Source organism: Gopherus evgoodei, unplaced genomic scaffold (assembly GCF_007399415.2).
Source record: "Gopherus evgoodei ecotype Sinaloan lineage unplaced genomic scaffold, rGopEvg1_v1.p scaffold_37_arrow_ctg1, whole genome shotgun sequence".
In the NCBI taxonomy this organism is placed as follows: domain Eukaryota; kingdom Metazoa; phylum Chordata; order Testudines; family Testudinidae; genus Gopherus; species Gopherus evgoodei.
In genome coordinates, this window is record NW_022060049.1 from 3,944,524 (window position 1) to 3,968,319 (window position 23,796).

A 23,796-nucleotide genomic window follows, 5' to 3' on the forward strand; every position below is an offset into this window, starting at 1 on the left:
CCTCTCTTCCTAAATACCCCCAAAACCCCTTCCTCAACCTCACCTCTCCCCCAAACATCCCCCCACAACACCCCCTCCCCACCAAAACCTCATACACCACAAACCTCCCCCACCACTGCCCCTTCCCCTCCCCCAAACACCCCATCACACCACACCCCTTCCACCAACCCTGCCCCACCACTGCCCCTTCCCCCCAGCACCCGCCCACAGCACACCCCCCTTCCCCTCCCCCAAATACCCCCCCCACGACACCCCTTCCACCAACCCTGCCCCACCACTGCCCCTTCCCCCCAGCACCCGCCCACAGCACACCCCCTTCCCCTCCCCCAGCCAATCAGTCCCCCAACCCCCCTTCAGCTCTGGGATTCCCCAGGCCAAACACCACCCCCCTCCGGACCAAAACTCCTCCAAACCACCCCTCCCCCAACCCCCACAGCCCCCTCCCCACCAAGCGTCACTGGTGGTCACCCCGGTCGCTGCCGCTCCCCGGGTGTCCGCGGGGGGGCGCGGGGCGGGGCCAGGCTCCAGCAGGGGCGGGCGCAGGCAGCGGCAGGCGCTGCGGGACGGTTCGGGGCGGCCCGGGCGGGGGTACCGCAGCCGAGATGCCGGGCCCGGGCGGGGAGTAAGTGGGGGCGCTCGAGGGGCTCCACCCCGGGGCGGGGGGCAGCCGGGGGGGCTCCTACAACCCCCCCGCCCAGCTGGGAGGAGGCTCAGCCGGGGGAGGGGCTGGAAAAGTTTGGATCCGAGCTTGCAGGGGGGGAGGTGCCTGCCCCCAAGAGGGGAGGCTGGGGGGGCTTTGGCGCGGGGGGGGACCCTGGGTTTGTTGTTGTGGCGGGGGGGCGCAGCTGGTGTCTATAACGGGCGATGATCCCACGCCGCGGGGTATTTATAGGGGCGGCTCCTGGCACCGGCTGGGGTGACACACGATCCCCTCCCCCCGCACGCGCCCGGGACTGGCACGGAGTCAGCCTGGCAGAGGGTAGCCCCAGGGGCCCCCGGGGGGGTAGTTTACAATTTCCTAGGCGCGGGGCGGGACACAGACAGTTGCTGGGCCCGGGCCCCGCCTGTGCCGAGAGGCCAGGCCGAAGCTGGCAGCGGTAGCTGGCCCTTTACCCTGTGTGTGCCCAACTCCTCCCCTCTCCTCTGCTGCTGTGACTCCCAAATCCTGGGGGCCTGGCTGAGAACCAACCCCCTTCCCAAGCCCCAGGGCCTGGCTGCAGGTTCCTCTCCCAGACACCCGAAGGCCTGTCTGTAACCCCCCGCCCTGGTGACCAGACAGCAAGTGTGAAAAATCGGGACGGGGTGCGGGGTAATAGGTGTCTGTATTAGAAAAAGTCTCAAATATCGGGACTGTCAATATGAAATCGGGACATCTGGTTGCCCTACTCCCCCCACTCTCTCCTGTGCCTGTCTGTGACCCCCTAGCCCCCAGGTCCAGCCAGGATTGCCTCTGCTCCCTCTTCAAAATACAATGTGCTTTAGGTTTCCTTGTGTCCCCTTGGCCCCCCTAAAGTCAGGCTCCCAGACCCCGCTCAGCTCTGGGATTTCGCAGATCAGGCACGCTAGGGAGGGTTGGGGTCTGCAGGCCTCTCCAAGATTGACATCCTCCCCCCACCCCCAAGGAGTCCCGGCTCCCAAGCCCTGCATCTCCTGCTCTCCCTGTCTGAAGGGCCCATGGGGGCTGTCTCTGTTCTCTTCGGGGAGGGAGACCCTCTGACCTCTCTCCCCTCTGCAGTCCCAAAGGGGAGGATTACTCCACGGCCATCCTGCGCCAGAAGCGTCGGCCCAACCGGCTCCTCGTGGATGAGGCGGTGAATGAGGACAACAGCATTGTCAGCCTGTCACAGGTACGGCCCCCATGCCACATGGGGACCCTTGCCCCAGCCACCTGGCCCGCCAGGAACCAGAGCCCCTTTGCCCGCAGGGACCCCTACCCCATGGGGATCCCATGCCCCATTGCCCAGCCAGCCACCTGGCCTCCCAGAAACGCCCCTTCCACCTAGCGGGCAGAGACTGCACAGAGGAGTTGGCCGGGAGTGGTTGGGGGACGCACACAGGCTTTGCTCTGTAGCTGAGCTGAGGCCCCTGGGAGCTCCCTGCTGCATCCCGGGACACTCACTGACCAGCAGGGATTGAACCTGGATTCCCCTACACTTAAAGCGCCTGTCCTCTGAGTTCTGGGAGAATCCCCTGCTGCTAGCAATACAGGGGCTAGGACCTATAGCTAGGCAGGTTGGGTTCCCACCAGGAGAGTGTGAAGGTAACACGTGTGTACACACACCCCTATGCATGTGTATACATACTCACATGCCATCTACATACATGCACACTCATCAACACACCATCTACATACACCCCCATGTGCATCATGTACCCCCAATGCACACACATACATCATGTGCACACACTCATTATTCAAACATTGCACATGCGTAAACCATGCACGAACACACGCACCTCTACATACCCCAAGTGTATACACAAACTTGCATGCGTACTACCCCATCCACCCATGCATACGCACATCATGCACATCCACGCTCCAAGCACACACACCATGCAATCTCACATAGGCGCCATGCAGACATACATCACACACACACAGTCTCCACACACCCTATGCCTATGCACACACAATGAACACACATCATGCACATACGCGCTTCAAGCACACACACTGTGCAGTCTCACATATGCACTATGCACATTGTTACTCCTGGGGGAATACTGCATCACTGCACGTGTGCAGAATTCATGGCCTCCGCTGATTTCTTTGCTTTCCTGCAGAAAAATGACTTCTAATGGGAAGGCAAAGGGAAGCCACAAGAGCAGTCATGCGTCCCTCCCTGGCAGCATAGGCAGGTCGGTTCAGGTGCCCGGAGCAGCTAATAGAGACACAAATCACCACTGGGGGTGTGTGAAGGGGTGAGCAGTCATGCGTGAGAGAGAGAAACTGTGTCCCTCTCCCTCAATATTGTAGCCCACTCTGCATGGAGTGGGAATGTCTGAGGAAGTAGGCATGGTGCAGGTGATCCACTCAGAAGTAGCAGCCTGCCTGCTTAGTGAATTGTTCCGATTGTCTTCGTGAATTCTCCTGGGAGTATAAAACAGGTGTTATAAGTTTTAAGGCTCCTTTAAATGGCCAGAGTGGTGTAAAGGATGGTCTGGCCTTATCAGTGCTTATTCTGCTTTAGTGATTAGAACTGGTCTAAGTTTTTGGACTGGAAACATTTCTTATCAAAATGTGCTCCATGACCTGTTTGCTACTGACCTTTCTGGAGATGGTCAGCAGCCAATACAAATTGTGAGTTTGATTACCCAGCCCTTGCTTGTTCTTCGCTGTGATGTAACACTGAGCATATGGCCGCACCTATTTGTTGACTAATAACTAGAAATAAAGGGTCAAACCTAGCTACATTACTAGTAGGCAAGGGGATATGGGGATTTCCTGCAGTGCTCCCCACTCCCATTCTCCATCCATTGTATTGTAGTTTAAATAAATTACCTACCCAGTTGAAACCAGCCTGATTATATTGCATTATTTTGACAAATAAAATATGCAGAATTTTCAAATATCGTGCACCGAATTTTTAATTTGTTGGCGTAGCATTTCCTCAGGAGTAGCACATGTGCCATGCACATACCCCTCGACACACCCTTTGCATACGGACACACCATGCACCCCACGCACTCTGCAAACGCCTCCCTCCCCCACGCCCCGCGTGGTCCGTCACGGCCCGTCTCTGTTGCAGACCAAGATGGAGGAGCTGCACTTGTTCCGGGGTGACACGGTGCTGCTGAAGGGCAAGAAGCGCCGGGAGACGGTCTGCATCGTCCTTACCGACGACTCCTGCCACAGCGAGAAGATCCGTATGAACCGCGTTACCCGCAACAACCTCCGTGTGCGCTTGGGTGACGTGGTGAGGTGAGTGCCGGGTGGTCCCCTCCTCTGCAGCTGGCAGGGGCTGGCCTGCTCTGGATGCAGATGGGAGACTGTGTTGCTGGGGGTGGGGGCTCAGTATGGGGCGCTGTGCTGCAGGAAGCGGGGGCTCAGTACGGGGCGCTGTGCTGCAGGAAGCGGGGGGCTCAGTGGAGTGGGGACTGTGCTGCAGGCAGTGGGGACTCAATAGGGGGCTCTCCCCTGGGGGTCTTTGCTGGGGGGTGCTGTGCTGCATGAAGCGAGGGCTCAGTAGGGGGCATTGTGCTGCAGGGCGTGGGGGGCTCAGTAGGGGGGCGCTGTGCTGCAGGAGCGGGGACTCAGTAGGGGACACCCTCCCCTGGTGGTCTGCTCTGCGAGGGAGGTGCTGTGCTGCTGGAGTGGGGGCTCAGTAGGGGGCGCTGTGCTGCTGGAGTGGGGGGCTCAGTAGGGGGCACTCCCCTGGTGGTCTGTGCTGGGGGGCGCTGTGCTGCAGGAAGCGGGGGCTCAGTAGGGGGCGCTGTGCTGCTGGAGTGGGGGCTCAGTAGGGGGTGCTGTTCTGGAGGGAGCGGGGGCTCAGTAGGGGGCGCTCCCCTGGTGGTCTGTGCTGGGGGGCGCTGTGCTGCAGGAAGCGGGGGCTCAGTAGGGGGCGCTGTGCTGCTGGAGTGGGGGCTCAGTAGGGGGTGCTGTTCTGGAGGGAGCGGGGGCTCAGTAGGGGGCGCTCCCCTGGTGGTCTGTGCTGGGGGGCGCTGTGCTGCAGGAAGCGGGGGCTCAGTAGGGGGGGCTGTGCTGCAGGAAGTGGGGGCTCAGCAGGAGGCTCTCCCCTGGAGCTCTGCGCTGTGGGGGAGGTGCTGTGCTGCAGGAAGTGGGGGCTCAGTGAGGGGCGCTCTCCCCTGGAGCTCTGCGCTGTGGGGGAGGTGCTGTGCTGCAGGAAGTGGGGGCTCAGTGAGGGGCGCTCTCCCCTGGAGCTCTGCGCTGCGGGGGAGGGGCTGTGCTGCGGGAAGTGGGGGCTCAGTGAGGGGCGCTCTCCCCTGGAGCTCTGCGCTGCGGGGGAGGGGCTGTGCTGCGGGAAGTGGGGGCTCAGTGAGGGGCGCTCTCCCCTGGAGCTCTGCGCTGCGGGGGAGGGGCTGTGCTGCAGGAAGTGGGGGCTCAGCGAGGGGCGCTCTCCCCTGGAGCTCTGCGCTGTGGGGGAGGGGTTGTGCTGCAGGAAGTGGGGGCTCAGTGAGGGGCGCTCTCCCCTGGAGCTCTGCGCTGCGGGGGAGGGGCTGTGCTGCAGGAAGTGGGGGCTCAGTGAGGGGCACTCTCCCCTGGAGCTCTGCACTGCGGGGGAGGTGCTGTGCTGCTGGAGTGGGGGCTCAGTAGGGGGCGCTGTGCTGCAGGAAGTGGGGGCTCAGTGAGGGGCGCTCTCCTCTGGAGCTCTGCGCTGCGGGGCAGGTGCTGTGCTGCAGGTGCTAGACTGAGCCAGGGTCTTTCCTGCAGCATCCAGGCCTGCCCGGATGTAAAGTACGGGAAACGGATCCACGTGCTGCCCATTGACGACACCATCGTCGGCCTGACCGGGAACCTCTTTGATGTGTACCTGAAGCCCTACTTCCTGGAGGCCTATCGGCCTGTGCACAAAGGTGAGCCGGGGTCGGGGGGAGCCCTTGGAGCGACCCCCCCTTCCTGGGATGATGACGTGTGGGGCAGCACGAGGCTGGCTGTCTTGTCTCTGTTAGGGGAGGCGCCCAGCCTGGAGCGGGTTGGGTAGGGCTGTGCCCCAACAGGGGGTGCTCCTGCCAGGTGTGGGTTGGACTCTCCCGTCCCTCCAGCTGGCTCGGAACGATATTCTCTTCCCCCACCAGGTGACATCTTCCTGGTGCGCGGCGGGATGCGGGCCGTGGAGTTCAAGGTGGTGGAGGTGGATCCGAGCCCCCACTGCATCGTGGCCCCCGACACCGTCATCCACTGCGAGGGGGAGCCCATCAAGAGAGAGGTGGGTGCAGCTCCTGTGCTCTTCTGTGGGTGCCCCAGAGACTGTTGGATCCTGGGAGCAGGGCCCATGGTGCTGGATCTGAGGAGGGGAGAGAGCAGGGCCCATGGTGCTGGATCTAGGTGGGGGGCAGGGCCCATGGTGCTGGATCCTGGGAGAGCAGGGTGGGTTGGGGCTGGGTCCCAGCGGGGTGGGGGCAGTGTGACTGTCTATGGGGATCAGGGTCTGGTCCCAGAGTGGGAGGGAGTGGGTGCTAGTCCCAGTGTGGCTGCCAGGGTTTTGGGGGGCTGGCTTGGCTGCACCTTGACCCTGCCTGTCACCCACGCAGGATGAGGAGGAGAGCCTAAACGACGTGGGCTACGATGACATTGGGGGCTGCCGGAAGCAGATGGCTCAGATCAAGGAGATGGTGGAGCTGCCCCTGCGCCACCCAGGGCTCTTCAAAGCCATCGGCGTCAAGGTACCGTGAGCCCAGCAGGACAGGGCCTCCTCATCCAATCCCACAGCCGAGCTGATCTCATTGCTAGGTCATCCCTGCATAAACAGCCCTGCGCTCCTCCCCAGAGGCAGCTGCATCTCTGTGCTGGGCAAGGGATCCCTATATAACCAGCTCCAGCATTCCACCCTTGGAGCTGCTTCCCCCCTCAGAGCAACGGGGTCAGGCTATCTGCAGACTCAGGCAGCGGCACTGTCCCTGTCACACACACTGTCACATTTTTCACCATTTCCTCCCAACCATGAGGGCTGGCAACACACTTCTTAGTGGAAGCTGAAATACTGACATCCAGGACCCTATTTGCGAGGTCCCCTGACACAGTCCTCAATCTGGCCTGGGATTTCTCCAGAGCCATCTGGAGGATCGCCTCCCTCTGCACCCCAGGACAGGACCATTTCAGCCTCGATTAACACCACAGTCACCTCCCCACAGCACCCCTCCTGATGGGACACTGGGTCTGGGGGCGTCCGCCCTGCACATCACGCACCTGCCTGGGGAGACTGCGTTAGGCACTTTTCCCGTCAAGCGCCTCTTGCCAACCGGGTCTGTTCCCTCCTCAGCCGCCCCGAGGCATCCTGCTGTATGGCCCCCCCGGCACTGGGAAAACGCTGGTGGCCCGAGCTGTGGCCAATGAAACAGGAGCCTTCTTCTTCCTCATCAATGGTGAGAGACGCCAAGCAGGAGGGGGAGCCCGTCCTTCTGTCCTCACATTTCTGGCCATCCTTTCACGTGTTCGTCCATCCCCACATGTCCATCTGTCTGTCTGTCCCTACGTACTCCCCTCTCTCTCATCTCTGGCATTTCTCATGCACCTCTCACTGTGATCTCCAGCTGCCTTCCCTTTGGGCGGCACATACCCCCCTCCTGGTGCTCTGCTAGGAGTGGACTGGGTGCCCTCCTGTTTCCCTTCGCCTTGACGCTCTCCCATACTGGCGTGGTGATGCTGCCTGGTGCAGAGCCGGGCAGCTGGCACAGAGGCCCCATTGTGCCTCGGGGTTTTCATGGCTTCCTGACCCCTTGCTGGGGATTCCCTTCTGCCCTGAAGCATGCGAGTGGCTAGCCCCTGATATAGCCCTGGAGGCTGGCATCACTCCCGGCACCACCCCAGCTGCATCTCAGTGCCAGGCAAGGGATCCCTTTATAAAGAGCCCCTGCTCCCTCCCAGGTCCGGAGATCATGAGCAAGCTGGCAGGCGAGTCAGAGAGCAACCTGCGCAAAGCCTTTGAGGAGGCCGAGAAGAACGCACCAGCCATCATCTTCATCGATGAGCTGGATGCCATTGCCCCCAAGAGGGAGAAGGTGAGATGGGGTGGGGGATCCCAGTATAAACAGCCCCCGCGCCCCACCCCAGAGGCAGCTGCATCTCAGCACTGGGTGAAGGATCATATGTGGACAATCTAACCCATCAGGGTTAAAGCTGATGGAGAAATAGTCGATGTTATTGTCATGGATCCACGGGCCCAGTGCTCTCGCACGATTCTGGGACAGTCCCTGGGAAGACTCTTTCAGTCCGTCAGCCCCCTTAGGGTCACACTTTCTCACTGGGGTCAGCCTCTGGCTTCCCCACCTCCTGGGACCGAACCTCCGAGCCATCAGCATACCGGGGTCATGCCATGAGCTCCCCATGATGAGTCCACCTGGATTGGACCCCTGGGGGAGACTTGCACCCCCAAAGGGAGCAATGCAACCCCGGTTTCCTGACTCTGGAATGACTCTCAGCCAGCGGTGCATAACAGCAGGGTTTATTAGGGAACACAGCTTAGAAAGTCTTTAGTTAACATGAGAATGGAAAGTTACAGCAAAGTCCATTATTTGGCTTGGGACCCAGGCCAGAGCCCTCTTGACTCCTCTGTAGTCCCATCCAGAAACTTCTCCTGCTTCCAGCAGCCCCTACTTACCCACCTCACTTGGCCCCTCCTCCATCCTTTGTCCTTGTACCCAAACATGGTCACCTGGCAAACATGGTCACCTGGCTTCCTCCTTAGCCCCTTGTTTTCCTGCTGGTCCAACCTGGCTGGCTTCCTGTGGAGGGCGGGTCTTCCATGGTTATTAGTCGCTAGGTACCAAATGTCCGGGCAGTTGGAGTGAACATTGTTTTCTGGGACCATCCGTGGGCCTGGGGCCAGCCGCAGACAGCCAGGTGTGTGTCACACCTGCATCTCTGGGTCTCTGCAACCTTTTTCCCTGACCTAGTTATCTATATAGATCGTGGGAGAAACTGAGGCACACACAAGACTCATCTAAAATATTATGAAAAATTCCCACTCTGTCACAGTAATATTTAAGTCGGGCTTTTGATACAGTCCCACATGGCATTCTCATATGCAAGGTAGGGAAAGGTTGTCTAGATAAAAATACTATAAGGTGGGTGCACAACTGGTTTGAAGATACTCAAAGAGTACTTATCAATGGTTCGCAGTCAGACTGGGAGGGCGTGTCTAGTGGGTCCCACAGGGGTCAGTCCTGGGTCTGGTTCTAGTCAATATTTTCATTAATGAATTGGGTAACGGAGTGCAGAGTGTGCTGAGAAAACTTGCATCTGACGCCAGGCTAGGAGGGGCTGCTAGCTCTTTGGAGGCCAGGATTGGAATTCGAAATGACCATGACACATTGGAGAATTGGCCTGAAATCAAGAAGATGAAATTCAGTAAAGACAAGTGTAAAGTACTTCACTCAGGAAGGAAAAATCGAATGCACAACCAGAAAACGGAATACCTGGCTAGGCAGGCGAAGTGCTGGAAAGGAGCTGGGGTTATAGCGGATCACAAATCGAATGTGAGTCAACAGTGTGAAAAAGGCTGTGGAAAAGGCTGATCTCATTCTGGGGTGTATTAACAAGAGTGTCGTATGTATGATGTGGGAGGTGACTGTCCCACTCTGCTTGGCACTGGGGAGGCCTCAGCTGGAGTCCAGTGTCCAGTTTGGGGTGCCTCGCTTTAGGGAAGATGTGGACATGTTGGAGAGAGGCCAGAGGAGAGCCACAAACATGATCAAAGGTTTAACAAACCGGATCTGTGAGGAAAGGTTCTGTCATAAACAGATAGCTAAGGGTTAATGTCTCTTTCACCTGAAGCACCTGACCAGAGGACCAATCAGGAAACCGGATTTTTAGACCAATCAGGAAACCGGATTTTTTCAACTTTGGGTGGAGGGAATTGTGTGTCTGGGGGTCTTTGTTTTCTGTCTGCCTGCTTTCTCTGAGCTTTGGAGAAGTACTTTCTACTTTCTAGTCTTCTGTTTCTAAGTGTAAGGACAAAGAGATCAGATAGTAAGTTCGATGGTTTCTTTTCTTTGGTATTTGCATGAATATAAGTGCTGGAGTGCGTTGCTTTGTATTCTTTTTGAATAAGGCTGTTTATTCAATATTCTTTTAAGCAATTGCCCTGTGTTGTATCATCTTAATACAGAGAGAACATTTGTATGTATTTTTCTTTCTTTTTATATAAAGCTTTCTTTTAAGACCTGTTGGAGTTTTTCTTTACTTCAGGGAAATTGAGTCTGTACTCACCAGGGAATTGGTGGGAGGAAGAAATCGGGGAGATCTGTGTGTTGGATTGCTAGCCTGATTTTGTATTCCCTCTGGGGGGAATAGGAAAGTACTTTTGTTTTCAGGATTGGGAACAGAGAGGGGGAGTCTCTCTGTGTAGTTTCACAGAGCTTGTGTCTGTGTATCTCTCCAGGAGCACCTGGAGGGGGGAAGGGAAAAAGGATCATTTCCCTTTGTTGTGAGACTCAAGGGATTTGGGTCTTGGGGTCCCCAGGGAAGGTTTTTCAGAGGGACCAGAGTGCCCCAAAACACTCTAAATTTTTGGGTGGTGGCAGCGGGTACCAGGTCCAAGCTGGTAACTAAGCTTGGAGGTTTTCATGCTAACCCCCATATTTTGGACGCTAAGGTCCAAATCTGGGACTAAGGTTATGATATGGTGTGCAGCTGGTGGGAGATAGACAGAATCCAGAAGCCAGTAGGAATATTATATTTTTCTTTTCTCTGCTAAGGGCTTTTTAGCAGAGAGAAACAGTTGGTTTTAAAAGGGAACCAGAGAGAATTTTTTTTTCTGCTCTCTCTGGCAGTTTGTGGCTTGCATGTTAAGCAAGAAGTCGTTAAGGACTATTAACAGTCTTTTGTCACACAATAGCACTCCCATTGAGAGTCATACCAGCACTATATGAATGCAAATAAAGTGGTTTTTCAGGTTTACTTAACATTGAAGATTAGCTAAAGGCACTGTTGCTAGGCAGACTTCAGGAGGCAACAGAGAGCCTGCAGTTCAGAGGATAAACACCGGAGGGCACCCCAACACAAGAAAACAGGAATCATGACTTCTAAGGCAAAAATGGAGGCTGAAGACCAATTAAGAGAAGCTGAACACAGGCGACAACTAGAAATAAAACAAAAAGAGATGGAGCTGAAAGAAAAGGAAGAAAGCATCAAACTGGCAGCCTTCCAAAGAGAACAGGCAGCCCAAGAGGCAGCACACAAAAGAAAACTAGAAGAAGAAGAGGTGGCCTACCGAAGGAAACAAGCAGAAGATGAGTTGGCCCACCGCCGAGACATGGAAAAACAACAAAAAGAAATGGAAAAACAACAAAAAGAGAATGAAGAGAAGGAAAAACAGAGAAAACATGAACTGGAGTTGGCAAAAGCTGGGCTGCATGTGCCAGCCAACCCTAACAACCCGGCGCCAACTATTGCTCCACAGCACAGGAAATTTCCCACCTACAAGGCAGGTGATGACACCGAGGCCTTCTTGGAAAATTTTGAAAGAGCCTGTCTTGGGTACAACATCCCCGAAGACCAGTACATGGTAGAATTGAGGTCACAGCTCAGTGGACCTTTAGCAGAGGTGGCAGCTGAAATGCCTAAGCTGCAAATGAATGACTATAAACTTTTTCAAACCAAGGCCAGATACAGGATGGGGATAACCCCAGATCATGCCCGTCGGCGCTTCAGAACCCAAAAGTGGAAACCAGAGGTGTCATTTCCCAAACACGCCTACTACATTGCAAAAAACTATGAGGCCTGGATAACAGGAAACAACATTCAAACCTTGGAAGAACTGAACCTCCTCATACAAATGGAGCAGTTCTTGGATGGTGTTCCTGAAGACATCACACGGTACATACAAGATGCAAATCCCAAAGAAATCGCTGAGGCGGGGGAGATTGGAGCCAAATGGATGGAACTGGCAGAAAGCAAGAAAGCTACTGTCAAGGGGAACGATTACTCAAGGGGGCACACAGACCATAAACCCTACAACCGAGGACAGCCAAAGACCCCACATACCACCCAAGTAAAGCCACAGATACCCTACCCTTCAACCTCACCAGTCTCCAGTAACTCACCTCGGCCCAGTGACCCATCAGATGGAAGATGCTTTAAGTGTAATGAACCGGGACATATCAAGGCCAACTGTCCCAAGAACACCATGCGTGTGCAATTCATTACACCACCATCACACCAAAGATCCCCAGGCCCGGATGCCTCTCAAATACCCTTGGAGCGAAGGGAAAATTTGAGAGTGGGCGGAAAGAAGGTTACTGCGTGGAGAGACACGGGGGCACAAGTGTCAGCTATCCACCAATCCTTCGTTGACCCCAAATTCATCAACCCAAAGGCCAAAGTTACAATTTACCCCTTCATGTCACAAGCTGTAGACTTGCCTACAGCTCAACTGCCTGTCCAGTACAAAGGCTAGTCAGGAATGTGGACTTTTGCAGTCTATGACAATTATCCTATCCCCATGCTACTGGGGGAAGACTTGGCCAACCAGGTGAGGCGGGCCAAGAGAGTGGGAATGGTTACCCGTAGCCAAACCAGGCAAGCTTCCAGACCCATTCCTGTTCCTGAGCCGTCCACAGAGGCCCCATCTGTGTTACCAGAGACCCAGACAGAGGTAGTGGACCCGGATTCCATGCCTACCACTGAAACAGCCACAGCATCTCCAGTCCCAGGCCCGAAACTGGAACAGAAACCAGCACCAGCAAGTGCAACCACATCTTCAAACTCAACGCCAGAGGGCGCCAGCGAGCCAGAACTGGCAAAAGCAAAAGACAGCCATACCCAAAAGGCTCAGCCAGAGCCTGAAATACCCTCAGGTGCACCAGCGGGGAGCGGTTCACCAGCAACGGAAACAACCCCATCACCTACATCGCTTCCAGAGGGACCAAGCCCAAGTCCACAGTCTGAGGAAGAACTGGTGACCCCAGCCTCAAGGGAACAGTTCCAGACTGAGCAGGAAGCAGATGACAGCCTTCAGAAAGCGTGGGCGGCGGCACGGAGCACCCCACCGCCTCTCAACTCTTCTAATCGATCCCGGTTTGTTATAGACCAAGGACTTTTATACAAGGAAATTCTTTCTGGTGGACACCGGGAAGAATGGCAGCCGCAAAAACAGTTGGTGGTTCCAACTAAGTACCGGGGGAAGCTCTTAAGCTTAGCCCATGATCATCCCAGTGGCCATGCTGGGGTGAACAGAACCAAGGACCGGTTGGGGAAGTCCTTCCACTGGGAGGGGATGGGCAAGGATGTTGCCAAGTATGTCCGGTCTTGTGAGGTATGCCAAAGAGTGGGAAAGCCTCAAGACCAGGTCAAGGCCCCTCTCCAGCCACTCCCCATAATTGAGGTCCCATTTCAGCAAGTAGCTGTGGATATTCTGGGCCCTTTTCCAAAAAAGACGCCCAGAGGAAAGCAGTACGTACTGACTTTAGTGGACTTTGCTACCCGATGGCCAAAAGCAGTAGCTCTAGTCAACACCAGGGCTAACACTGTGTGCCTGGCCCTAACAGACATCTTTGCCAGGGTAGGTTGGCCCTCCGACATCCTTACAGATTCAGGGTCTAATTTCCTGGCAGGGACCATGGAAAAACTGTGGGAAACTCATGGGGTGAATCACTTGGTTGCCACCCCGTACCACCATCAAACCAATGGCCTGGTGGAAAGGTTCAATGGAACTTTGGGGGCCATGATACGAAAATTCATCAACGAATTCTCCAATAATTGGGACCTAGTGTTGCAGCAGTTGCTGTTTGCCTACAGAGCTGTACCACATCCCAGTTTAGGGTTTTCACCATTTGAACTTGTGTATGGTCACGAGGTTAAGGGGCCATTACAGTTGGTGAAGCAGCAATGGGAGGGGTTTACACCTTCTCCAGGAACTAACATTCTGGACTTTGTAAGCAGCCTACAAAGCACCCTCCGACACTCTTTAGCCCTTGGTCAAAGCTGGGCATGTTTAGCCTGAGAAAAGATGACTGAAGGGGACCTGAGAACAGTCTTCAAATATACTAAGGGCTGTTACAAAGAGGACAGGGATCAGTTGTTCTCCATGTCCCCGGGGTGTAGGATGAGAGGCAATGGGCTTAATCTGCAGCAGGGAGATTTCGGTTGGATATTAGGCAAAACTTTCTAACTCCAAGGGGAGTTCAACTCTGGAACAGGCGACCAAGGGTGGTTGTGGAATCCCCGTTATTGGAGGTTTGTAAGGACAGGTTGGACCAACCCCTGTCAGGAACAGGCTGGGGTTATGGGGGCTGGACCTGGTGACCTCTTGAGGCCCCTTCCTGTCCAACATCTCTAGGATTCTGTGATCATTGATAATAAAGAGGGGCCATGTCGTGGCTGTTGGAGGCCCCAGGAGACACACGTGCGCACACACACACACCTGGCCCTGGCTGGCTGGCTGGTGTTTCTCGCTGTCTTGCTCTGACGCCAGCTGCCCTGATTTCCTGCTTTGGCTGGGCAAGGGGGGTTGGTATGGGATTGAGCGAGCCCTCGCCTGGCAGGGGTTAGGGCCTATGGGATTTTACAGCCCCAGATCCTCCTGCTCCATCTAGGATGTGAGGCCAACGGCTCCCAGTCGGAGTGGGAAGAGCAGGGAGTCCTCAGGGGCATCCTCAGTCTGGCACCAGGGAGCACCGTTCCCTGTGCCTTGTCCCCATACACCCCCCAGCCAGGCATCAGGGGGTGCTGTGCTGCTGGGAAATCCATGTGTCCATGGCTCAGCCTGGCCCAGAGCAGCACAGAAGTTCCCAGGGGCCCCGGTCACTGCTGCTGCGAGTCTCCCCGTTCTCAGCTCATCCCCTCCTCCCCGTTGCAGACACATGGCGAGGTAGAGCGCAGGATCGTGTCCCAGCTGCTGACGCTCATGGATGGCCTGAAGCAGCGCTCCCATGTCATCGTCATGGCTGCCACCAACCGGCCCAACAGCGTTGACCCCGCCCTGCGCAGGTTTGGTAGGTGCCCAGGTGTGGGGCTGCATCGGGACCCCACCTAGGACCCTCACTCTGGTGGGCAAGTAAATCCTGGACTGAAAGTCCTGGCTTCCCATCTTCCCTGTGCTGCTGCAGTAACTGGGGATAGAACCCAAGAGTCCTGGCTCCCAGGCCCCGCTCCTGGGGCATGGTGGTTCCACACGACATGTATGTTTTCGAGGGGCTGGGCTGAGATGCCACCCCTCCTCCTTCCCCAGGGCGCTTTGACCGTGAGATTGACATCGGGATCCCAGACTCGGTTGGGCGGCTGGAGATCCTGCAGATCCACACCAAGAACATGAAGCTGGCCGAGGACGTGGATCTGGAGCGGGTGAGAGGGTTGGGCTGGATGAGGTGGTGGGAGGGAGAGCTGGAGGGTTGTGTACATGGATGTGGGTAGGGGCAGGTGTGGAGGTGCAGGAGTCTATAGATAGGGGGAGGGTCATGTGTGCTTGGGTAGAGGGTGTAGCAGGGGAGCTGTGATCCCTTCCCTGTGCCTGGCTGGCCCCTCCCCATAGCTCCATCCCCAGCTAGTTCCTCCCCCCTATGGTCCCATCCCCTGGCTGGCCCCTCCTTGTGCCCCCATTCCCTGACTGCCCCCGTGGCCCTGTTCCCTGACCAGCCACATTCCTTGGCTATCCCCCTTCCTCCAGGTAGCCCCGTTCCCTGGCTCCCCTCTCACCCCCATGGCCCCATTCCCTGGCTGCCCCCCATGGCCCTGTTTCCTGTGCCCCCATTCCCTGGCTGCTCCCCATGGCCCTGTTCCCTGACTGGCCCCATTCCTTGGCTGTCCCCTCCCTGTGCCCCCATTCCCTGGCTGTCCCCCCGTGGCCCCGTTTCCAGACCTGCCCCATTCCTTGGCTATCCCCCCTTCCCCTGGGTGGCCCCATTCCCTGGCTGCCCCCCACACCCTCATGGCCCCGTTCCCTGGCTGCCCCCCGTTGCCCCGTTCACTGACGTTCCCCATTCCTTGGCTATTCCCCCTTCCCCTGGGTGGCCCCGTTCCCTGGCTCCCCCCGTGGCCCCGTGTCAGGCGCCCTGTGGCCGCAGGTGGCCAGGGAGACGCACGGGCACGTGGGCGCAGACCTGGCGGCGCTGTGCTCCGAGGCTGCGCTCCAGGCCATCCGCAAGAAGATGAACATCATCGACCTGGAGGACGACACCATCGACGCCGACATCCTCAATGCCATGGCCGTCACCATGGATGACTTCCAGGTAACCTGGCGACCCCTCCTCGGGGCCCCACCCCTCCTCTCCAACCCGAGGTCACACCCCTCATGCTCTTCCCCTCCTGCCCCCCCGCACAGTGGGCTCTCAGCCAGAGCAACCCGTCGGCGCTGCGGGAGACGGTGGTGGAGGTGCCCCAGGTCTGCTGGGAAGACATCGGGGGGCTGCAGGAGGTGAAGCGAGAGCTGCAGGAGCTTGTGCAGGTGAGTGGGGGCTGCACTCGCTTTGCCCAGGCTAAGTAGGGTTTGGATGGGACTCTCCCTACTCAATGCCAGCCCCAATGCCCTACTAGGGGGCACTGTGCTGCAGGGGGTGGGGTGGGGGACTCAGCAGGCGGCACTGTGCTTCAGGGGGTGGGGTGGGGGGCTCAGCAGGCAGTGCTGTGCTGTAGGGGGCAGGGTGGGGGGGTCAGCAGGGGGCACCTCCATGCTGCAATGAAGGGAGGGGGCAGTGCTGGCTTTCTGGGGCCCCCCATCCCTGACCCCCGGCTGTCCCCCACCCAGTTTCCGGTGGAGTACCCGGACAAGTTCCTGAAGTTTGGCATGACGCCGTCACGGGGCGTTCTCTTCTACGGGCCGCCGGGCTGCGGCAAGACCCTGCTGGCCAAGGCCATCGCCAACGAGTGCCAGGCCAACTTCGTCTCCATCAAGGGCCCCGAGCTGCTCACCATGTGGTTCGGGGAGTCCGAGGCCAACGTGCGCGATGTCTTCGACAAGGTGCGTAGGGTGCCGGCCCGGCGCCTTGGGGTTCTCCCTCCACCCTCCTGCCTAGCCAGCCTCGAGGTCCCCCAACCATTCAGCCAGGCCTTGGGGTCTCTCCCCCACCTGCCTGGCCGGGCCTCGGGGTGCTGGGGCATGGGGGAGCCTCTCTACTGCTCCTACCCATGAGCCCTGGCTGCAGAGTCTGTGTCATCCCCTCAGCCTGCTGTTCTCACCAGTTGTGGGGGTGATGCCTGCACAGCCAGAGGGGTGCAGGTTTGGGGGGATTCCTGCTAATCGGGGGAGGGGAGCTGCATGGTGCCCCAGCCTGACCCAGCAGCAGGGGAGCCCTTGTCATAGCACTGCTGTCGCCAGCGAGTACCCCCAACCCAGCCCCGGAGTCCCCCCCTTCCCAGTACATTCTGTCCCCCACCAGGTGTCCCCCACCAGGCCCACCCCACCCTCTCTCCCCGCTCAGGGGCTCCCTGCACACCCTGTTCTCTTCCCCCTCGGGGGCTCCCCCCTGTTCCCCACCATCTCCCCCTGCACCCCAGGCTCGCCAGGCCGCCCCCTGCATCCTGTTCTTCGACGAGCTGGACTCCATCGCCAAGGCGCGGGGCGGCGGCGCGGGGGATGGCGGAGGGGCGGCGGACCGCGTCATCAACCAGATCCTCACCGAGATGGACGGCATGACCAACAAGAAAACGGTCTTCATCATTGGGGCCACCAACAGGTGAGGCCACCCCTTCCCTCCTAGGGTGCAATGTCTTAGCTAGTGGCTGCTGGGACCAGGATCAGCCCCTCTCTGCCGCCCTGCTGTGTGCTCCTGCACCGTGGGAGACCTGGCCATGGGGAGGGGGGTGAGGACCCCCCCCATCTATATGAGCTTGGAGAGGCGCCCTGTAGGCAGGAGTGGGGCAAGGTCCCTGAGAGGAAGGGGGCAGGGTCCGTGGGGTTGGGGAGGCTTCCTTGGGGTGGACAGGGTCATTGGGGGCAGGAGATGGGCAGGGCCCTTCGGGGCAGGGGGTGAGCAGGCTCTGTGGGGTGGGGGAGGTTCCTGAGGGCAGGGCAAGCTCCATGGGGGTAAGGGAGGGTCCCTTGTGGGGGATGGGGTCCCTGGGGGCAGGGGGTGAGCAGGCTCTGTGGGGGTGGAGGAGGTTCAGTGTGGATAGGGGAGGGTCCCTTTTGGGGGACGGGGTTCCTGGGAGCAGGGGGTTAGCAGGATCTGTGGGGGTAGGGGAGGGTCCTTTGTGAGGGATGGGGTTCCTGGAGCAGGGGTTAGCAGGCTCTTTGAGGGTGGGGGAGGTTCCCTGGGGGCAGCGGATGAGCAGGCTCTAGGGGGGTGGGAGAGGTTCAGGGGGGCAGGGCAGGTTCTGTGGGGGTAGGGGAGGGTCCCTTATGGGGGATGGGGTTCCTGGGGGCAGGGGTTAGCAGTCTGTGTGGGGGCGGGGGATGTTCCCTGGGGGTAGGGGGTGAGCAGGCTCTGTGGGAGTGGGGGAGGTTCCTGGGGGCAGAGGGGCTGGGGAAGTTCGGTGGGGGTAGGGGAGGGTCCCTTGTGGGAGGTAGGGTCCCTGGGGACAGAAGGTGAGCAGGCTCTGTGGGGGCGGGGGAGGTTCCCTGGGGGCATAGGGTGAGCAGGCTCTGTGAGGGTGGGGGGAGGTTCCTGGGGGCAGAGGGGCAGGGCAAATTCCGTGGGGGTAGGGGAGGGTCCCTTGGGGGGGGTAGGATCCCTGGGGACAAAGGGTGAGCAGGCTCTGTGGGGGCGGGGGAGGTTCCCTGGGGGCAAGGGGGCTGGGCAAATTCCTTGGGGGTAAGGGAGGGTCCCTTGTGGGGGAAGGGGTCTCTGGGGACAGATGGTGAGCAGGCTCTGTGGGGGTGGGGGAGGTTCCCTGGGGGAAGGGGGTTGGGACAAGTTCCTTGCGGGTAAGGGAGGGTCCCTTGTGGGGGACGGGGTCCCTGGGGACAGAGGGTGAGCAGGCTCTGTGGGGGCTGGGGAGGTTCCCTGAGGTCAGGGGGTTAGGACAAGCACCGTGGGGGTAGGGGAGGGTCCCTTTTGGGGGACGGGGTTCCTGGGGTTTGGCTCCTTTTCTTCGCAGTCCAGTTTCCCTGGAGAAGCTTTGCGCAGCCCTAGTCCCTGTGCTCCCCAGGGCTGCTCTGGTGCCAAGGGAGGCCAGTGGTGGGCGTGGGTGTATGTGGGAGCTGCCCCCTCTCTGGAGGCGCCCCAGGATGCCCCCTGGTTGCTGGGCAGGAGCTGAGGCTCTCTCTCCTTGTCACCTCCCCTACATCCCTAGGCCAGACATCATCGACCCAGCTATCCTGCGCCCTGGGCGGCTGGACCAGCTCATCTACATCCCACTGCCTGACGACACCTCTCGCGCGGCGATCCTGAGCGCCAACCTGCGCAAGTCGCCTGTGGCCCGGGTGAGTGAGCATGCCTGCCCCGCCGTGCCATCTCACCCCAGGCCTCGCTGCACCTCCTCCTGCAGCCACACGACTCTCTGGTCTCGAACAGCCGCAGCTTTGCCAACTCTCAGCATTGGATCCTGAGACTTACGATCGTTTGTTCCCTAAATCCCCAGCTCCCGGACTCATGGGAGTACAGGGGAATCTCAGCTTTCACGTTCGCAAAGAAATGATTTTCTAGCTCTTGTGGCTGCAGAGAGGAGCTGGAAAATGTGAGCCCAGGAGGCAAAGGAAGAGAACCCAGCTTGCATTGTTCAGTTTTTAAATCTCGTGATTTTTAGGTTGGTCTCATAGAATCATAGAATATCAGGGTTGGAAGGGACCTCAGGAGATCATCTAGTCCAACCCTCTGCTCAAAGCAGGACCAATTCCCAACTAAATCATCTCAGCCAGAGCTTTGGCAAGCCTGACCTTAAAAACCTCTAAGGATGAGATTCCACCACCTCCCTAGGTAACACATTCCAGTGCTTCTCTGCCCTCCTAGTGAAATAGTGTTTCCTAATATCCAACTTAGACTGCAATTTGAGACCATTACTCCTTGTTCTGTCATCTGGTACCACTGAGAACAGTCTAGATCCATCCTCTTCGGAACCCCCTTTCCGGTAGTTGAAAGCAGCTATCAAATCCCTCGTCACTCTTCTCTTCTGCAGACTAAACAATCCCAGTTCCCTCAGCCTCTCCTCCTATGTCATGTGCTCCAGCCCCCTAATCAGTTTTGTTTCTCTCTGCTGGGCTCATTCCAATTTTTCCACATCCTTCTTGTAGTGTGGGGCCCAAAACTGGACACAGGACTCCAGATGAGACCTCACTAATGCAGAATAGAGGGGAATGATCACATTCCTTGATTTGCCGGCAATGCTCCTACTTATATAGCCCAAAATGCCGTTAGTCTTCTTGGCGACAAGGGCACACTGCTGACTCATATCCAGCTTCTTATCCACTGTAACCCCTAGGTCCTTTCCTGCAGAACTGCTGCCTAGCCACTTGGACCCTAGTCTGTAACAGTGAATGGGATTCTTCCATCCTAAGTGCAGGACTCTGCACTTGTCCTTGTTGAACCTCATCAGATTTATTTTGGCCCAATCCTCTAATTTGTCTAGGTCCCTCTGTATCCTGTCCCTACCCTCCAGCGTATCTACCACTCCTCCCAGTTTAGTGTCATCTGCAAACTTGCTGAGGGTGCAATCCACGCCATCCTCCAGATCATTAATGAAGATATTGAACAAAACTGTCCCCAGGACCGACCCTGGGGGCACTCTGCTTGAAACCGGCTGCCAAGTAGACTTGGAGCTATTGACCACTACCCAATAAGCCTGACGATGTAGCCAGCTTTCTCTCCACCTTATAGTCCATTCATCCCACCCATACTTCTTTAACTTGCTGGCAAGAATACTGTGGGAGACCGTATCAAAAGCTTTGCTAAAGTCAAAGAATAACACATCCACCGCTTTCCCCTGATCCACAGAGCCAGTTATCTCATAATAGAAGGCAATTAGGTTAGTCAGGCATGACTTGCCCTTGGTGAATCCATGCTGACTGTTCCTGATCACTCCTCTCCTCTAAGTGCTTCAGAATTGATTCCTTGAGGACCTGCTCCATGATTTTTCCAGGGACTGAGGTGAGGCTGACTGGCCTGTAGTTCCCCAGATCCTCCTCCTTCCCTGTTAAAGATGGGCACTACATTAGTTATCTGGGACCTCCCCCGATTGCCATGAGTTTTCAAAGATAATGACCAATGGCTCTGCAATCACATCCGCCAACTCCTTTAGCACCCTCGGATGCAGCGCATCCGGCCCCATGGACTTGTGCTCGTCCAGCTCTTCTAAATAGACCTGAACTACTTTCTCCACAGGGGGCTGGTCACCTCCTCCCCATACTGTGCTGCCCAGTGCAGCAGTCTGGGAGCTGACCTTGTGTGTGAAGACAGAGGCAAAAAAAGCATTGAGTACTTTAGCTTTTTCCACATCCTCTGTCATTCAGTAAGGGGCCCACACTATGTCTCTCTTCGCTCCCCCACTCAGGATGTGGACCTGAACTACCTGGCCAAGATCACCCATGGGTTCTCGGGCGCTGACCTCACTGAGATCTGCCAGCGCGCCTGCAAGCTCGCCATCCGCGAGGCCATCGAGACGGAGATCAAGATGGAGCGGGAACGCCAGAGCCACCCGGATGCTATCATGGTATGGGGGGGACCCCACGGGGCAAGGAGGCAAACCCTCCCTGCTGCAAGGCGCTGGGGGGTTTGAACCCCTAGCTCCCTGAGAGTGGGGCAACAGCAGTGCCTGAGCTGGCCACTCGCTGGGGGATCCCCGGAGCCTTGGCTCCTGCCCCCTGGGGCACCCCCAGCAGGCCAGTGAGAGGGGAGCTGGCCACTCGCATAAACTTTGTTTGCTGTGGGAGGCCCAGGCCTGGGTTGGCTGATCAGGGCCAGGCTGGGCATGACTACATTGTCCCCACCACCCTGGGCAGGACGATGACTATGACCCGGTGCCCGAGATCCGGCGGGATCACTTCGAAGAGGCCATGCGCTTCGCCCGCCGCTCCGTCAGCGACAACGACATCCGCAAGTATGAGATGTTTGCCCAGACGCTGCAGCAGAGCCGCGGCTTTGGCAACTTCAGGTAGGAGGCAGGTCCCCCAGCGTCATTCTCGGCCCCAGGATCCCCCCAGCCCTGCCCTTGGCCCCCTGGGATCCCCTCAGCTCCTTGGGATCCCCCCAGCGATGCCTTCGGCCTCCTGCAAAGCCCTCAGCTCCCTGGGATCCCCCCAGCCCTGCCCTTGGCCCCTATGATCCACCCACCTGCCCTCACCCCCCTGGGATCCCTCCAGCCCTGCCCTCATCTCGAATCTGCCCCGTCCCCAGCCTAACTCTCACCCTCCCCAGGACTACCCCAGCTTCAGTCTCAGTTCTTTGTCCTAGCTGTCACCCTGAGCCTCTGGATCCTCTGCCTGGTCTCCTCCTGCCCCAGTAGGCCCCCCTGCCCCCCGGTGTCACACTCAACCCTGGGAAGAACGGCCCTCCCGTGGCCAGCACAAGGGGACCCCAGGACTGCTGGTTGCACTGGACGACACCTCCACCTGCCTGTGACAAGGGCGGGGTTCCCTTCCCCCCATCACACTGAGCCAGCCCCGCTCTCTTCCCACAGGTTCCCAGCTGGGAAGCAGAGCGGGGACGGAGGGACCGATCGTGCAGGTGGCTCCCGGCATGGCGACAATGGCCGGGGCGGCCTCTTCCAAGAGGAGGGGGACGATGATCTCTACAACTGATGGGTGGGATCACTGGCCCCACCCCCTATGCCAAAGCATCAGCTCCGCCCCTTGTGCCAGACAGCCCCGCCCTTTGCACCGGGGCATCTTGTACCGAAGCCTCGGCTCTGCCTCTTGCACCAGAAAGCTCTGCCTTCCCAACCAGACAGGTCTGCCCCCTGCCTCAAAGAGCTCCGCCTTTGCAACCAGAAAGCCCCGCCCCTTGCTCCAGAGAGCTCCGCCTTTGCAACCAGAAAGCCCCGCCCCTTGCTCCAGAGAGCTGTCTTTGCAACCAAAAAGCCCCGCCCCTCGCTCCAGAGAGCTCCACCTTTCCAACTGGAAAGCTGTGCCCCCCCTTGCACCAGGAAGCTCTTCTCAAGCAGGCAGCCCTGCTCCTGTGCCAGCTGTGATTCCCCGCATGCCCAGTTGCTCTTGGTTGTGTTCTTTTGTGTGATAACAAGCCCAGGTCTCCCAGCCCCCACCCCGACCACAGGACCCCGGCGTCCTGTGGAGTCCCGTGAGTGTGGAGAAAGACCCTTCCTCTGTGTCCCTCACAGCAGCCTCCTGCTCGGGATTACAGCTCCACCCAGCCATGTGGCTCCTACTGTCAGCAGCCCCCGCCAGGCCTGGGCTTATCCTGCAGGCTGTGACGCTGAGTGTGCCAGCCCCCAGGGAGAGATGCCCTCACTCTCCCAGCCGGGTTGGTGCTGTCTTAGCGCCAGCTTTGTTGTTCTGGCTTTCGTCTCTGTGGCCCGGGAATGTGGGGAACGAAGAGCACGACTCCTCCTGAGCCCCACCCCTGAATCTGGGGGGAAGCAAAAGGATCTGGACCCTGGGTTGCCCTGGCACCTGGGCACCATCCTGCCTCTGAGGGCACCCAGACCCCACCCAGCACCTCACCCCGCTCCTCCAGAGCTGGTGACATGCGCAAGGGCCGAAGGGCCCTAGTTTGGGGCGAGAGGCTGTGGGACATCCCAGATCCCCGCTTGCAGGAGCCAGCCGCATGCGTGTGCCCATCGCGATCTGTAAGGGCTGGACACTAGTAAAGATTTGGAGTGTGGGGGCTGTGTCAGCTGGGGGCTCTGCCTGAGTCAGGCGCCATGACGGAGCGGGTCCCACACGCAGGAAAAGGGTAGGGGCAAGAAATGGAACATGGGGCCTTTCCCCTTTAGGGGGCACCGGCTATGATCCAGCCCCATGGCAGGGGACTGGCTGGCTCAGAGGGGTGGGAAGTGGGGCCTTTCCCCTCTAGGGGGCGCTGGCTCTGATCCTGCCCCAGGGCAGGGGACTGGCTGGCCCAGAGGGGTGGGAAATGGGGCCTTTCCCCTCTAGGGGCACTGGCTCTGATCCAGCCCCAGGGGAGGGGACTGGCTGGCTGTGGGGCAGCTGCAGGGGTAGTGGCCAAGCATTGGAGCCATCTGCTGAGCTGGTTGGAAGCTGCAGCTTGGTCTGAGTTTGCTGGGCCTCAGCCCAGTTCCCACTAGCTCTGCGGGGTGGCGGTGGAGTTGGGGCTCCCCTAGGATGGGGG

The 23,796-nt window shown here is 58.4% G+C and overlaps 1 protein-coding gene across 1 annotated transcript; it reads left to right on the forward strand.

Moving 5' to 3' along the window:
• Window positions 1–542: 542 nt before the first annotated feature.
• Window positions 543–23,340, forward strand: LOC115642059 (transitional endoplasmic reticulum ATPase-like). The gene is made up of 18 exons (XM_030545434.1): window positions 543–622; window positions 1,736–1,847; window positions 3,753–3,925; window positions 5,396–5,538; window positions 5,761–5,891; window positions 6,217–6,348; window positions 6,945–7,047; window positions 7,550–7,683; window positions 14,481–14,616; window positions 14,853–14,965; window positions 15,685–15,849; window positions 15,942–16,064; window positions 16,365–16,577; window positions 17,114–17,292; window positions 18,851–18,980; window positions 21,044–21,202; window positions 21,492–21,643; window positions 22,169–23,340. The coding sequence occupies exons 1-18, from the start codon at window positions 603–605 to the stop codon at window positions 22,287–22,289; spliced, it is 2,439 nt and encodes an 812-aa protein (XP_030401294.1). The 5' UTR covers window positions 543–602; the 3' UTR covers window positions 22,290–23,340.
• The last annotated feature ends 456 nt before the right edge of the window (window positions 23,341–23,796 follow it).